A 15,413-nucleotide genomic window follows, 5' to 3' on the forward strand; every position below is an offset into this window, starting at 1 on the left:
CATGTACCCAACCCCTACTGTGCAAAGCCAAAAAAGCTAAGTAACTTCTAGTCTTTGCAGAATGTTGGAAAATACCTGAATGTGTTATCACAAAATGAAGAAACAAATCTTTTTTTTTTTTAATGGTTATTTTCTCAAATTGCTACCTTTTTAGAAGCTGCGTATGAGAGCCTTGTCATGGCTTGAAGTTGTGATGATGTCAGTTCCCTGTTTGAACAGCTCGTCCAACTTTGCCCACTTACTAGTAGTGATTTGGCTCCCATTAAACACAATAGGTGGCTACTCAGGTAACAGAACAGAGTGTTTATAAACTAAAAAGTCGCCATGGGATCGGTATGCCAAAATAGTGCTGTAAAGCAAAGCACTGAAAAATGAGCCACGCATGCACTTTCCTTGGAATATTACCAGGGGTTACAATTGGTATCGTCTCTAGGAACTGTTCTGGCGTGTTAATAGGTGAGCATAGTTTCTGTCGGTAACTTAGGCAAAAGTTTGCTAAACCTGTTCAGTACCTACAGGAGCTTTTCTAATTAGAGCCTCAGCATGCTGGTGTACCCAATTCTGTATCAAAAATATTCGAGTGCCTGAAAAAAAAATGACTGAGATGGTGAGGACAGTAAGGAAGCGACTTAAGATAAACACATTTCAATCACTTATTACACTGGCAGATAAAAGTCAGGCTCTCCTGTTGCCTGAGCAAATTTTAACCAAGAAGCTTAAATAGATGATACGAGACAACTTAGTGGATATTTCTCGTGTGTTGCAGTACCTGGAAGGAGGAGGTCTAAGATGGCCGCCGTCAAGCCCTGTTGGCGAGGTGCGTGTAAGGCAGTGCTGAACCTGTGAAGCCCGCGCTGAGCCTCGGCCTTCCTGCCTCACTTGCCGTAGCCTGTGACTTAAGGATCTTTAGAAGTCGTTGAGATGATACCTTCTATCTCAACTGGTCTATTTTGCACGCGTGGAGCTGCGTTTGCTTACCAAGTGCTTAAAATAAGGGTCGTGGGGTTTGTGTGAACATCTTGTCGGGTCGCTAAAGCGAGGTAGCGTATTCCTGCTGTTCATTAGCAAGCGTCCTGTTTACTCAATTGTAATTGCAAGGCCAAAATCTCCGCTTGCACTCCTGTACTCAACTGAAGGGAAAGGTACGGGTCTGCCTCTGGACAGGGCTTGGCCCAATGTGTTAATTGTAAGGATCTCAGCTTGACTTTCATATCCCAAATTAATTTTGTAAGGCTGGCAGCTTGGAAACAATTTTACTTACAACATCTGATAAAGACTCATTAATACAAAAAAACCTAAACAGAGGTACTGGTTCAGGTCAGGCACACGGCCCAGTAACACGCAGCCCAGTATCCAGTTTCTGATCAGGGGAAATAGTGGCTGCTGAAGAAGGGGTGCCATGCTTTCTCGGGGCTGTTGTCGTTTGTCTGGTTTTTAATACAGTGACAACTCCTTGCTGTTTTCTCTCTGATTCTCGCCCTCGGGATTTTTTTAGATGCAGTGGAGCTGGCATGTTGTTCTTCATAGCAGAATCTGCACTTCGGTATTTCATTCCTGATATTTTTTTGTTCCAGTCTAGACAATTAAGCAACTGTTTTCAAACACTGCCACCTTTCTACAGTTAATTTTAAATATGCTCTTATGTCAGAATACTTCTGAACACTTGACATCTTTCACTTTTATCTAGAAATGTTTCATCACTCCCTACTTTGATGTGGTTTGTTTTCATCTTACTTCATCCCTAATCCACTAAAGGAACTTCTATTTACTGGTGTCCTACACCGGAGGGGAAAGTCCTCGCATCTTAAGAAGCTGCTTTGAAAAAGCTGGATCTGTGTAATGCCGCATGTGACGCCGTTCACATGGTGATACGCGACAGGCGTTGCAGAGCACGCGACGGGGCTTGTCCTTTGGGCAGGTTCTCCTGATCGGCCGTTCAGGGCTTCCTGAGGGACCGAGCTGGCAGTACCGGCAACGTCTGCCAGGTCGGCCAGCTGAAATAGCGCAGTCTGTGCCCAGAGCCGGCTGCTCCTGCCCTCCCCGTTAGCCGCAAGTAGCATCCTGTGGGCCCAAAGCCTGCAGCTGGCTCTTCCCGGCCATGCCAATGCAAATTCTATAGCATATAAAGTGTTTTGGGGTCACTTTGAGTGGAAAAATGTCAAACATTCAACTGTGCTTTGTTGTTAAAATACTATGCTGACATGTGGAAAACACCACTATAAAATGGATCTGAGGAACTGGATGGTCCTCCTTTCAGCGAGTTTCAAGTCCCACAGAAGACCTGATGCAGTTTCTGGAGCTCCCTGGGTTTATAGGGATCGAAGCACCACATCCCTTTCTGCTGGGAGGCTTCAATGCCAGAGCTCGTCTTCTCGGCACATGCGTGAATACGGCAGCCCAGATCTACTGACTCATTTTACGCTATATGACCCTTTTCCCACAAAGCTGTCTGAGAGATCTGTATTTACTCAACCTCCGGGAGCAATATAAGGGCAGTTTGTTAGCCTTGATTAACTACAGAATGAGACGGGGAGGGGAAATGTGTGTATTATAAATATCCAAGGTATTGAAGAAAGTGAAGGCTCTAGATTATAAAAAGTTGATACAAAACCTGTTGTTTAATGGCCAGCTAGGGCAATGTTTGCTTCACCATTCACCAGCAGTTTGACAATAAAATTATTCGTTGCTGATGGTAATTTTGCCAAGATGTGTCTGCAGGGTTGTGGGTGGTCTGCGTGCTGGAGGAAAAGAGCTCGCTCAGATCTTCGGCAAGGACTGGTTATGGTGCAATTCTGAGATCGCTGTCTGAGCGAGAGCCCCCTGCAAGCTTCTGCCTGTCCTCGCTAGCATGAAATTATCTCACCCACCTTGTTCTAAATTGCCTGCAGTAACAAGCTGAACAATGTGAAATCAAACCTCAGACACCGAATGGTGGAACACTGTATTCCTGGGGCTGGTGACGTAAAGAGTGCCTGTCCAGGAAACACATGCAGCAGTAATGTCTCTTGTGTACCTGGAGTCAAGTTTTCTGAAGTTTAATTCTGGTGTACAGAGCATTGTGAGCTGAAATTTATTTTCTTTTTTCTGCCGACTGCCTCAGTTTTTTCCCAAGATTCTGCTTCTGAGTACAACTTTTATTTATATATATATATATGTAGATATATACACAGAGATGAAGATTATTTTTTAAATTAAAAGAAATCCACTCAGTTCATTTCTGCTTTATTTTAAGGCCACAATAATATAAAAAAAATACAAAAATCTCCATTGATATCTTTGAAAATACTACATACCTACAGCAAAAAATACTCTTCTAGGTGTTCTGTTAAACTTACTGTACTTACTTTAGGTGGACTGAAGAAAAAACATAACTGGGACATGACTTATGCAGCCGGTTGCCTCGTTGCTGCCTGCCTTTTCCACAGTGGCAAAGGGAGTACGGTAGGAGCTACGCAGGTAACTTCCATATGGGCCAGCTGCTTTTGAAATCTCAGCTAGCATGCTTTCTCTTTACACAGCAATCGATTTTTCTTACTTCAGGTAGCGTTCAGTCACCCACTGTATTTCTTATGATCTCTGCAGGACTGTTCTCTGGGTCATCTCCAGTACATTGTCAGGTTTTAGTTCTTTGGTGTCTTGCTCTTCCTTGGTAAAAGTTATAAAAAATAGTATAAAGATAAAGAAATGATTTGTTTGTTCCTTTTCCTCGGCACATGAAAGTGTGATGAGTAATCTGATCAGGTCTGCAAAGACTGAGACATACTTGAGTCACTTTACCTTACTGAACTCTGGACTCTTTTTACATAGCAACGAGTGCTTTTGTTTATTTGTTGTACTCTACGTCGTGTTTCTTATCACAGCCCCTAGCTCTGCCCACATATATCACCTTAATTTTGGTACAAGTCAGGGAACACTAACAGTACAGCAAAGACTTACTTCTGAATAGTAGTGCTATCTGAAATACTAATACTTGTTTGTTTCATCAGGACAGGATCTGATAAATCTATCAAACAGATTTATCATGGCCAAAGTCTTCAAAATGCAATAAACATCTTCGCTCGTATTCAGACACAAAAAAGGCGCAGTGTTTCAGAGGTGCTCGGGAGTTACAAGAGGTCACTGCATGGTGTTCATTGATCAGACTGCTTTACCCAAAGCCCGAGTAGTTGCTTATGTTGGGATTTAGGATATCAACTTGAGAATCTTGGTTTATGTGCCCAGAGGTCACTGAAAGTAGAGTGGGCTTTTAGGGGCTTTGGGGCTTCTTCGGTAAAATAAATTTCTAGCAAAAGAAATTATTTGAAGGTTTGTAAAGGTCTCCTTGTAATCATAATATTCTATATGTTACACTTATATGTTCTGGTCTGTGAGATGTGTTTATTAGATGAGATGTGTTTATTAGATGAGAAATTTTAAGCAGTAAAGTTGATTAGTCTGAAGTTTTGAGGGATGTGATTCTATAATTCTGCTGCTCCCTCCCATGCAATACCTGATTTGTCATCATGTGGCTGCTTATATTGGCCAACTCACTCGGTGGTGTTTTTTTGCTATACTAAATTCTGTGAAATTCTTTTTAGATCCTTTTTAGACTTCCCTTTGTTTTTACTTCCCAGAGGGCAGGTAATGTATCAGAGCCAGCTCACTGTTTAACTAATGTCTCATAGGTAGGAAGAGAGGGAGGAAAAAACAGGGAAGGGAGGGTGCGTCACGTTGGAGGAGGAGGGCAGCAGAGAAAAATGAGCTTTCTTAAACAAATCGTGTGCAGAGGGACAGGCTGCCAGGGTTCAGGCGCTTCTCGGCAGGGGCTCGGCTCTCTTCCCTGCTGGCCACGATGCAGGAAGCAGCTGGAGTCCTGAAGGAGGGCTTCCTCGTCAAACGGGTAAGTGCTCCGGTTCCCCTTCGTGCGGTTCTGCTCAAACGTGGAAGCAGCCCCTGAGCAGGGACGGGATCGAGCCAGGGCTCACGGCAAGGCAGCCCGTTGGGCGCTGGGTTTGAGGGGCTCCTGCCTTCTCCTGGGCAAGGAGCTCCTCCAGGTTTGTGCAGATGCCTGCCGGGGGAGCTGCATGAACTGCAGGTGTTCGCTACCCTCCCTTGAGTTTCCCTGTATTGGTATTTACCCAGGGGAAAGTGAATTAGCTATCATCAGGATTACTCAGTTAGGTATCAGAAAGCCAGTATGTCTGCACCTAGGGCACACCTCTGCAGAGAGCACATAAAAAACTACCTGGCAAATGGCTGCGCGGCAGCAGTGGAAGCAGCCGTGGGAGGATGGAGAGAGGGAAGATGTTTTGACAGTCTCTTAAGAGAGTTTGTGCCTTCCTTAGTGACCCAGCTGAGCAGGGTTTCCCATTTCATCTGTGAGGATGGAGAACAGACTATCCTTTTTGACGGGGATCAGAGCAATGCAAACATAGAAATGTGTTTGAAATAACTTCTTTCTTCCACACCCCTCAAACTGCACTGTAAGAAAATTTTAGCCAAAATGTGGAGAAAAGAGCTGAAAGACGGTGTCACAGATTTCAGCCTTTCCAACACTTCTCCCTATAGGACCAATCATAGCTGGGACACAAGAGGGCAACATAGCAAGGGGCATAAGCTGCTTTTAGTACCAAGACCCTGTCTCAATGGCTAATATGGTCCTTGATTGCACACTAAAAAAGTGATTCAAAGGTTTATTCAAAGCTTTGCCACGCCTTGGGAAATGCTTTTCTACAGTACGTGGCAGTGCTTCTGGTGCTAACACGACAGTAATCCTGGTCAGGAGCTCACCTGGCGGGGCTCCCGGCCAGCTGCCGGCCACGTGAAGCCATGCTGTACGCCGAGAAGGGCTGCACGGCCTGAGCTGTTCCTCATCCTCCCTTCTGCAGCGAGGACAGAGCAGTCCCAGCTCCTGCTCTCCTCTCTGGGCTACGGTTGTATTTTGTGGCTCCTAAGTGACTACTGAATTCAAGATGGGAAGCCAAGGCATCAAGTCTGTGAGAGGAACAGGTTATTGGCACATTGAGCTGTAACTGCCAGCAGTCTGTACAACATCACCAAGATACACACTTTGATAGGAAGGAGACCACAAAGAAGATGCCTAAAGGAAACTGAGGGAGACGGGAACAAGGGATCCAGAGAAAAAAATGAGGAAGGGGTGGGATCAGGTAAAGAAAACAGAACTTTCCTCAGAAGAGAGCAAAGCAAGGATGTGATCTAAATGCATTATAAATGACTGAATTATGTATTGTGATGTATTATAAATATAAAGTAAGCATGTGGAAGTCAGGTAAAGATAAAGAAAAAAAGGTAAGGCAACCTCCTGAAGAAGAGGACATCTCCAAGCAGGAAAGAAAAGAGCCATAGCAAAGAACATACTCTCAGGAAAAATGGCCAAGGGACTTTACAACAGGTGAAAAAAACACTGAAGAAGGCAAAGGGAAGGAGAGAACAAACCCAGGTTAGATAAATTGTATTTAGTATAGACTAGAAGACATTAGATCTAAAGTGCCCTGGATTCTAGAGACTCATTACCCCACCTTTTCTTGGAAATTGCTGGTTTTCCCCTTTACTCATAGAGAATTAATGAGCTTTGATTCCTGCCACAACTGGACCTTGCATGTTCGTTTCTTCTAGCTATGCCCACCCTCTCCCAGGTGCCAGAGCTTCCTCCACCCAGTGCTGCTCCTGCTGGCTGTAATGCTCCATCACCTGTGGAAATGCAAGTCAGCTCCTCGCACCGCGAAGCTGGACCTGACACCGTCAGACAGGACTGAGCCTGTCAGTGCCAGCCCTCGCTGGGTTTGCTCTCCTGTACAGCCAGAATAAAGAGAGCCGGGGGCTGTTTACACAGGGGAAAGAAGAGGTTTTGTCTGTATTCTGGCATAACCCAGGAAGCTTTCGACAGCAGCCTTCATTCAGTCTTTTCCCATTAAAAAGTGTATTCCCTTTACAGGAAACAGTAGCGCAGGCAATGTTTAGCCCAGGAGATTGGAGGCAGGTAGTATAGAAATAAACCACTCATTAGCAGTAAGAGGGGATGTAAGGAAAGGCCAATTCACCCAGCAAAGCGCCCTCAGAACCACTTGGCACCTACAGCCACATCAAAACGAAGAAGAACAAAACACATCAACCACCACCCAGGGTCACTGGAGAGGAGCCCTCACACGTTGCGGATTTAGCCCGGTTCCTGCCTGGTGCTGTCAGTGGGCAGGTGTGCACCTAAATGACAGCTCTTTGAGATAATTCTTGTGAGCTTTTGCAAGAAAAAATTCTTCCCAGCAAAGATGTCCTTCCTGGAGAAAGAGCAAAGCACCTTTCTATTGCTCCATGATTTTACAGTGATGGAGCCGTGCTATTTTGTTACTAAAAATATGTATTTTGGGGAGAACAGGACTTGTGATGACTTCCTGTGTTTCTTTACTTACAGTTTCCTATTAGTTTATGGTATTTTGACCCCCCCCAAAAAAAAGAAACAAAAAGAAAATATGGGCAGTTCTCAATGGTCATGTTAAAGTTAGCTATGTGGATTTCTTCCCCTCTAGGGACATATTGTTCGTAACTGGAAAGTGAGATGGTTCGTTCTGCTTCAGGATAAGCTGCTGTATTACAAAATTGAAGGAGGCAAGAAGGAGCCTTCTCCAAAGGGCAAGATCTTTTTGGATGGCTGCACTATTACTTGTCCATGCCTGGAGTATGAGAACAGACCGGTATGACTGGAAATATGTATCCATTCTCAATGATGCTCACTTTCTAACTTCTTCCCAGTCTTCTCTTCTCCTGACTTCTTTGATTACTGCAACCATGTCACTGGGGTATGTGTGTCCAGAATTAGGCCCAGCCAAAAGCAAGCTGCCATTACCAGTGTAACTGGGATGAGCAATGAACTCCCTCATCGTGTCTGCTGTTCCCTGTGCCCAAATCTGAGTCACGGCCATTAACAAAACATGTTCCCCCCAACACACACAGTGGGAAGAATAAATGCAAATGCATCAGCCCAACAGTGTGTGGAGGGAGGACACGAACACCTCAATAAAATCTGAGGAGGATGGGAAAAAAAGGAAACTTATGATCTCTGGTAGTTGCCTTAAACCCTGGCTGTGTCCACGGGGCGCTCCCGGGCAGCCAGGTCAAACTCCCTTTTCCTTCCCCAATGGGACTTTCGCTGCTGTGGAAAGTTTCCAGCAAGAGGGCTCTGGGAGGGAAAGTGCCTCCCGTGCTGCTCCGCTCACCCGCGGGCAGCGGCAAGGCAGACTTCCTCCGAGCGGGGCCAGAAGGGAAATGACTCTGGAAGCTGCTATTTCGGTACTTCTCATGGCAGAAAGAGCCTAGTGAGAGTGTGTAGTTGTTGAGAAACTAGAGATCTGGATGTGAAAATCTCCATAGTCAGCAGCACACTCCCATGTAATCCAGTGTCTGGGTGGTCTGCTCTCTTTTAAGCACCACAAGCTCCATGCATGCAAACCATGCTTGGAACTGAAAACCCAGGGTTTTGGGGTGAGGGGGAAGCAAAAAAACCCAGAGTTGTGCCCACCAGCCTTCTGGCCAAGAATTGCTCTGTACCGCTCAGGTGGGGTGCAACATCAGACTTATTTGTGTCACTTGGGCCAGTGCCAAAAGAAGCGAAATGCAAGTGGAGGACAATAGCTAAATGATGTTATTGCTTTGCACTACTTTCTCCACAGCTACTCATCAAACTAACAACAAAAACCAACACAGATTATTTCCTTGAATGTTGCTCCAGGGAGGAGCGAGACTCTTGGGCTTTGGACATCACTGGAGCTATTCATGCTGGTCACCCAGTACAGGTGCAAGAGCTTCACAGAATGAAGAAGTCTTTCAAACTGCTAGAGAATATCAGCCTCCAGTAAGTGTATATGCTTTCTCCTTCTGCTATTGCTGTAGTCTGCAAATTGCCTGAGCTGATGGGCGGGGAAGCTCCTCTCTGCATAGATCCGCTCCCGTGTGGCCAGGAGCCTCTAAACTGGCTGCTCTGCCCTAGGTTTGCACACACTTTTGCCAGGGCACAGAAATGCACTTTTTCTTGGCCATCATTTTTTGGGGCGGGGGTTGTGGATTCTGCACAGGCATCTCACTGCTGCCTTGAAGACCTTGCTAGTCAGCTGCAGAGGTTCTCATTGGGGAGATATATTACCTTGGAAGATGCAATGTCAGGGAAAGACTAAGTGATGACATTGTTCACGCCGTGTTGATGAGCTTTCAAAGCTGATGATAGCCAGAATCCAGACTAGGATTTTTAGGGTGCATCATGTTAAACATGAGGAAACAGAGAACTGATTCAGAAATAGAAAAATTACATTAATTTGCTTTGTGTTGAGAAGGTAAATGGAGGCTGACTATAGCTCAGTGTGAAGTGCTTTAAATTGTGATACTTTGCGAGGCATCTTGAGTAGTGCTACTATTGGGACAATAAATTTTCCTACACCATACTTAGGATAAAACTTATGGGGGAGTATCTGGACTGTTTCCCATCTTTATACTGGTAATCATTAGAGCATCCCAGGCACTGCCAGAAGTAGGTGACAGTTTCTGCCTGTCTTTCTATTCCAGTAACGTTGTCCTGTGTTCTCTTTTACAGCCACATAGTGGAGAGAATGTGTGACAGCAATGCTGGAATTAAGCTGACGCGCAACTTGGAGCAAGGCAACAGATACAAAGAGACCTTCACAGGTACACCCGCTGCAGGCAAAGAGCTTCCTCGCATCTGACGCGCCACACTGCAGTGACAAGGGAGCTACTGCACTGCCTTCCTGGTGGGATCAGTCGTGGCCCAGTGGCAAGCAGTGGTGCAGCCAAGTTCTCCAACACCTTTCTCTCTTGCTCTTTGGATATATGGAAGCACACGTAGGACCCCACACTTCTGGTCAACTTTGCACTTTATTGACAGTCTTTGTGATGGTGCCAAAATGTTTCAGCAAATGAAGGCCTGTGTGGCAGGAGGCCATCTGTCTCACCTTGGAAGAGCACGTTGCCTTGGTATGAAAGCTGCCTTTCTCCCTGCAGGTTCTGCCTTGGTGGACTGGCTCATCTCCAATAGCTTTGCTGTGTCACGGTTCGAGGCTGTCACCTTGGCATCCATGCTGATGGAGGAGAACTTCATCAAGCCCGTGGGAGCCCGCAGCATTGAGGCCACGCGCTACAGCGACCTCTCTGAGCAGTTCCTCGACGACTCCACCGCACTGTACATGTTTGTAAGTGACGTGGCTGCCAACAGAGGCACCTCCTCTGCCCCTCACTTGTTTTGGGGCAGCGGTAAAGGGGACATGCACAGCACGCAAACAAAGGCAAAATATGCAGGCTGTGAAAGCAGACACAGAGGGAACAGCTCCAGGCTTTTAGAAGTGCTAACACTTGCACTTTTGCTGGAGACAAATAACTACATGGCTATGGAGGGATCAACAAATTAGATAATTAGGTATTAAAAGGGGTGTGTCTCTCAGGAGCAATGCTGTGTCTGCATTTAACAGAGGCTGTGCTGTAGTTCTGTAACACTCAAGGCCACAGTGTGTGTGGAGGCTTTACAGCTGTAATTTGTTGCTCGTAAATCTCAGACCTGCTGAGCTGAGCAGCAGGGGTATGAAGTAGAATTGACTTGGGAAAAATGAGCTAAAAACAGCTCCAGGAAAATAAAATGCAGAACTTTGTACTTAAGAGTGTGTTTAAATTAAAAAGTGGAACCATCTTTTCCCTATTTGCAGGCTGAGAGCAGTAAGAAAAATACCAGTTCCAAGGAAGAGTTACAATTTAACATCTCTGAATTAAGAGGCACAATTGTGAAGCAAGGATTTTTAGTGAAACAGGTAACTAAAGTCTTTGAACCTTCACTGGGAAGCAAGAAAAATGACAGCTCTTAGGGCTTCCTAGAGAATAAATGTGATTTATACAAGCATGGCTGGAGAGTTGTGGCCAGCAGAGCTAACTTGCCTGTCAGTACTATTATCAGTGATCATGAGGTGAAGAGTATCTAGTTATAAAGAGGTGAGCTACGGAACTTGCTGCTCAGGCAGGATTAATTGGGTATTCTGTATATATTGAGCTCTGGTTTTTGTGTTGTGCAAACCGGATCATCAGCTGCTCCCCAACCCTCCCTCCTCCAGCGGCCAGGGCGCAGCGGGGGGCTGGGTGCCAGGAGCTGCTGGGGGATCCCCACGGGGCATCTCCCCCCCATCACCACAGGACATGAGAGCTGCCCGGGAGCCTCTCCCCACGGTCAGCAGCCGTAAGGGGCAGCCCCAGGCGGCCCCAGCCCCGGGCTGGCCCTGAGCCCCAGCACCAAACCTCCAGGAGCCGGGGGATGCTGTCAGGGCCTGGCACAGGCTTGCAGTGCTGCCCTGCACTCTCAGCAGCTGAGAGGGCTGGGGGGAAGAGTGAAGAGCTGCAAAAGGACCTGACATAATCCCCTCAGAGCACGCACGGCATGGGGTTTTAATCCAAGACCCGTATTTAATCTGAAATTAAGAGCGGGAATCAAGTATTTAATCACTTAGTCCTGTCACTCTGCTTTCTTGGTTCTCAGCACAAGGAAGAGAGAGAGGAAATAATTACCAATATATGAAGAAGGATGTTAAACAGAAAATCCTAGGAGCTACTAAGATGTCAGAAAAGATTTTTCTCTGTTAGCTCCAAAACCTCTTTTTTTCAGTACCTGTTTAGGTCTCTCCTACAGCCTGCAGGAAAATGGCCATTGCAGGAGGTATTTACTGGTGGTAACTTTAATTCTGCTGTTTTGCAGGGGCACAAGAGGAAAAACTGGAAGGTGAGGAGATTTGTTCTGAGAGCTGATCCTGCTTTTTTGCACTACTATGACCCCACTAAGGTATGCGAGTGGGGAGTTACTACCCCCAGAAATCCTCTTACAGACCCAAACATTATAATGAAAATACAACTATGCTGTAAATGTTTCTCTCGCCCAAATCTCCTTCTGGGTTCCTCTATCCATTTCCTGGGGAATAAATCCTCTCTGGCCTTACCCTGGGAGATTGTCCTTGTAGGGTCTTCTATCCCTGCATCTTCCCTCCTGTCTTTTACCCAGTGAGATTCCTTTTCCTTAGCTGAGGGGCAGCAGTTTTCTTGGGACTGGTATTTTGCTGTACCTAAACAGTCTGGGACCGTGTTCCTGCAGGGATTCTTCCTGGGCTGTGATCTTTCTGGGCTGATGTCCCACCACTTTTGAGGGTCATACTGCTACTGGGATCTTTTACATTCTTATTCTGACATTGAATAGGGTCTCCTTGCTGTCAAAGTATCTATAGGAATTTCTGCTTCTCAGTTTTAAACTTGCTCAGAGAATAGTAAAATTTATCTTCATGGATATAATTATCAATGTGAGCAACCCAGAAGGGCATGTGGATCCGTTGGCCCCAGATGCACAGGGTACCACAAAGCCCAACAGGTTGCTAAAAGAACATGTATAGAAATGCTTTATGTGACATGCTTTATGAAGAAAACACAAACAACATAACAGTGAAAAGAGCTTATGGAGCCGGTTCATTTTTTGTTGCCTGTTTCTTTGTGGGTTTTTTTTGCACTGCAACTCGCCCTTGTTATAAACTCAAGCTGCAGAACCTGAAGATCAGACAAAAGAGCCAGCCTACTAGTGAAAACGGTCAAATTTTTCCCATGCAGTCTCAGTGAAAAGCAGCAAGCTAAAAACTTGCAGAAATATATATGTTTTTTTAATATGGGTTGTTATTGATAAGAATATACATAAGTTTGAAATGTGATTGTTAGCTTTCCCTTGTGCTTTTAATTGATCTCCACCATTCCTAGCTACATCAGAGAAACATCTGAGACTGAAACAACATAGTAATGCATTGAATTACATGTCCTAATTGACTTCTCTTGTGACATGGATGTTTTATGTCTGGAAGGACTGGCATTACATCTCCACCTTCATAAAAATAAGTGATGTGCTCTGGGAAAATATTCTAATGATGATATTTTCCAGATAACCCTCATTTCCTTTTTCTTTGCAGGAAGAAAACAGGCCAGTAGGTGGATTTTCTCTTCGTGGCTGTCTTGTCTCAGCGCTGGAGGACAACGGAGTCCCAGCAGGTAAGCACAAGCCTCTAAACTTTCATACATACATATTTATGCCATAGCAATACAGTCTCTGGGTGTGGGTTTGTGTGTATGGCTGTCTGTATGCACAAGCGGGCTGGCCTTTCCTCTTCCCTTGCAAGAGGCATATCATAAAAAATCCCCATACTGCTGGGTTGTCCATACCAGAGGGGATTTTTTTTAGCATTATTTCCACATATGTTGGGTGTTCCTCTTTTTATGGGCTTTTCTCAGTCAGATGACCTCTGAGACAGTCCTAAGACACTGATTAATATTCCAGAATTAACAGACAAAAAGGAAATGCGTTCTTTTTGAATGCTGTTTAACTCAGTCTTGAGGCATCCCCTGATGCCATGCCTTTTCTGTGTGTCCTCTCTACTTATGCTATTACCTTTTCCTTTTTGATCTGCTAGAACCCAAATGTAGGGGAGACATAAGGACAGCAACACAAAAACCAGTTCTGCTAGTGAATATGCTTAGCTTAGGCATTTGTCTAGAACCTCAGCCTCAGAGATAAGTGTTTCTGCTGTTAAAGCAATTTATTTTACGGCAGTAAGCACAACGCGTGGATCTCAAATAGGGAGCATCTTTCTAAAGACAAAAGACAGGGTCTGAAAAAGATATGGTCCAAGGTGGGGGCCATGAGAAAAATAGAGCTCCTTGCTAAAAGGAACCTGAAGATAGGCAGGAGCAAATCTAATCTACTGCACAAGCTGGTAGGGAGTTCACCTCTCCATTGTGTAACTCAGGTGAGATTCTCCATCTAAACAGTGGCTATTTTATATATGAAGCATAGTATACAGTCTATGTGAGGGGTGTCTGTACTATATCTTTATTTTGCAGAAGGGAAATCAAAGACACAAGAGCTTTAGGTGTCTTATCCATAATGAAATGGAAAGGTCTGATACCCTAATTCACTGAATTAAAATTCTTCCCTATGAAGCTTCATATCTGCCACAAAGCATTTCTCTGTGCACCTTCCTGATCTGTCATATTTTTTTTCCTCTGCAGGAGTGAAGGGCAATGTGCAAGGCAACCTCTTCAAAATCATCACCAAAAATGACATTCATTATTATATCCAGGCCAGCTCCAAGGCAGAGCGAGCACAGTGGATTGAGGCAATCAAACCACTGACATGAGTAAGGTGGACTCCATTTCAAATGACAAGTCACATTTGTGACCAAGTTTCCTGCTCTCATTGTCTGGGAATGTTGTTTTTCCCTTAGATAGTCTAGTTTTGTTATTTGTATTGCCACCTAGCACCTTGCAATTCCTGGCAGACCAGCATCCTAGGTGCCTAGGAGTCATGTAGATCCAGAATAATTCCCCACCAAGATCTTACCATCTAACCAAGAGACAAAAGACAACAGGAGGATACAGAAAAATGGGGCTTTAGAAGGAAACTATGAGATATAATATTCCAAGATGGAAGAAAAGAATTCTTTTGTACAAGTATTTGGTTTTTATCTGACTGATCCAGGTTGTGCTTTATCCTAAAGCAGAAATGTCTTGCTCCTTTCCCCTTTATAAAGGGGCTCATGGACTTAATTAGTTAAGACTGACTGATTCAAAGTCATGAAAGGTCCTGGTGTCTGAGGCTGCCTTTCTTGGTATACCAGAAGAGTCTTGTGCTAAGCCACAATCCAGCTGCCAGAATAATTGCTATTGCAAAACAAACCAGGGGTCCGTCTGCCCATCCGTCTGCTCTAACATTTGGTTCTCTGTTAGGCTGGAAAAGACCAAAGGATCCTCCTCTCCAGTATATAGATTATTCTGGTGCTGGTAATGGCCTGTAGCAGTACAGGATCCTGAGTATGAAATCAGACCAGTGGCAGTTATTCCAGACAGTTGCTGGTGCTGAATATATTGAAATAAATTACTCAGCCATAAAAGCAAGACTTTTCCTCCTGATTATCACCCTAAGTCCATTTATGTGGAGCACTATTGGGACTGAGAACTCTAATAGCAGTTCTGACTATTGCTTTTTCTATTTTAAGCCATTACATTTTCCATTATTTGTTAGCAAACTTGACTTTGATATCATTAAATATAAAAAAAGTCCAGTGCATTTGAATCTCCTGTGCTTTTCAGACTGATTTTTCTCAGAGCGCAGTTTGAGTATATGAAAATAATGGTTTCATACACTGTAAATTTAGATTTATACAGAAACTGAGACATTCTCCACAACACCAGAGGGTAGAATGGAATGTATGAGATGATTAAAACACCCAAACAGCCTGCTGATATACTATTTTCGTAAAATTCCTTGTGTTATCTGAGTGCCTGTATCTGACAACCAGACTCTGCAGAGCCTCCAAAAGCCCTCTGAAGACAGCATGCGATATATCTTCCCT

General features: G+C 44.7%; 1 protein-coding gene across 1 annotated transcript; it reads left to right on the forward strand.

Moving 5' to 3' along the window:
• The first annotated feature begins 482 nt into the window (after window positions 1–482).
• PLEK2 (pleckstrin 2) lies at window positions 483–14,973 on the forward strand. The gene is made up of 10 exons (XM_082318935.1): window positions 483–817; window positions 3,350–4,879; window positions 7,524–7,688; window positions 8,664–8,845; window positions 9,578–9,669; window positions 10,003–10,190; window positions 10,698–10,799; window positions 11,732–11,815; window positions 12,975–13,053; window positions 14,071–14,973. Exons 2-10 carry the CDS (start codon window positions 4,832–4,834, stop codon window positions 14,196–14,198), a joined length of 1,068 nt encoding a protein of 355 aa, XP_082175061.1. The 5' UTR covers window positions 483–817; window positions 3,350–4,831; the 3' UTR covers window positions 14,199–14,973.
• The last annotated feature ends 440 nt before the right edge of the window (window positions 14,974–15,413 follow it).

This window comes from Platalea leucorodia (genome assembly GCF_965183815.1).
Source record: "Platalea leucorodia genome assembly, chromosome: 7".
Taxonomy (NCBI): domain Eukaryota; kingdom Metazoa; phylum Chordata; class Aves; order Pelecaniformes; family Threskiornithidae; genus Platalea; species Platalea leucorodia.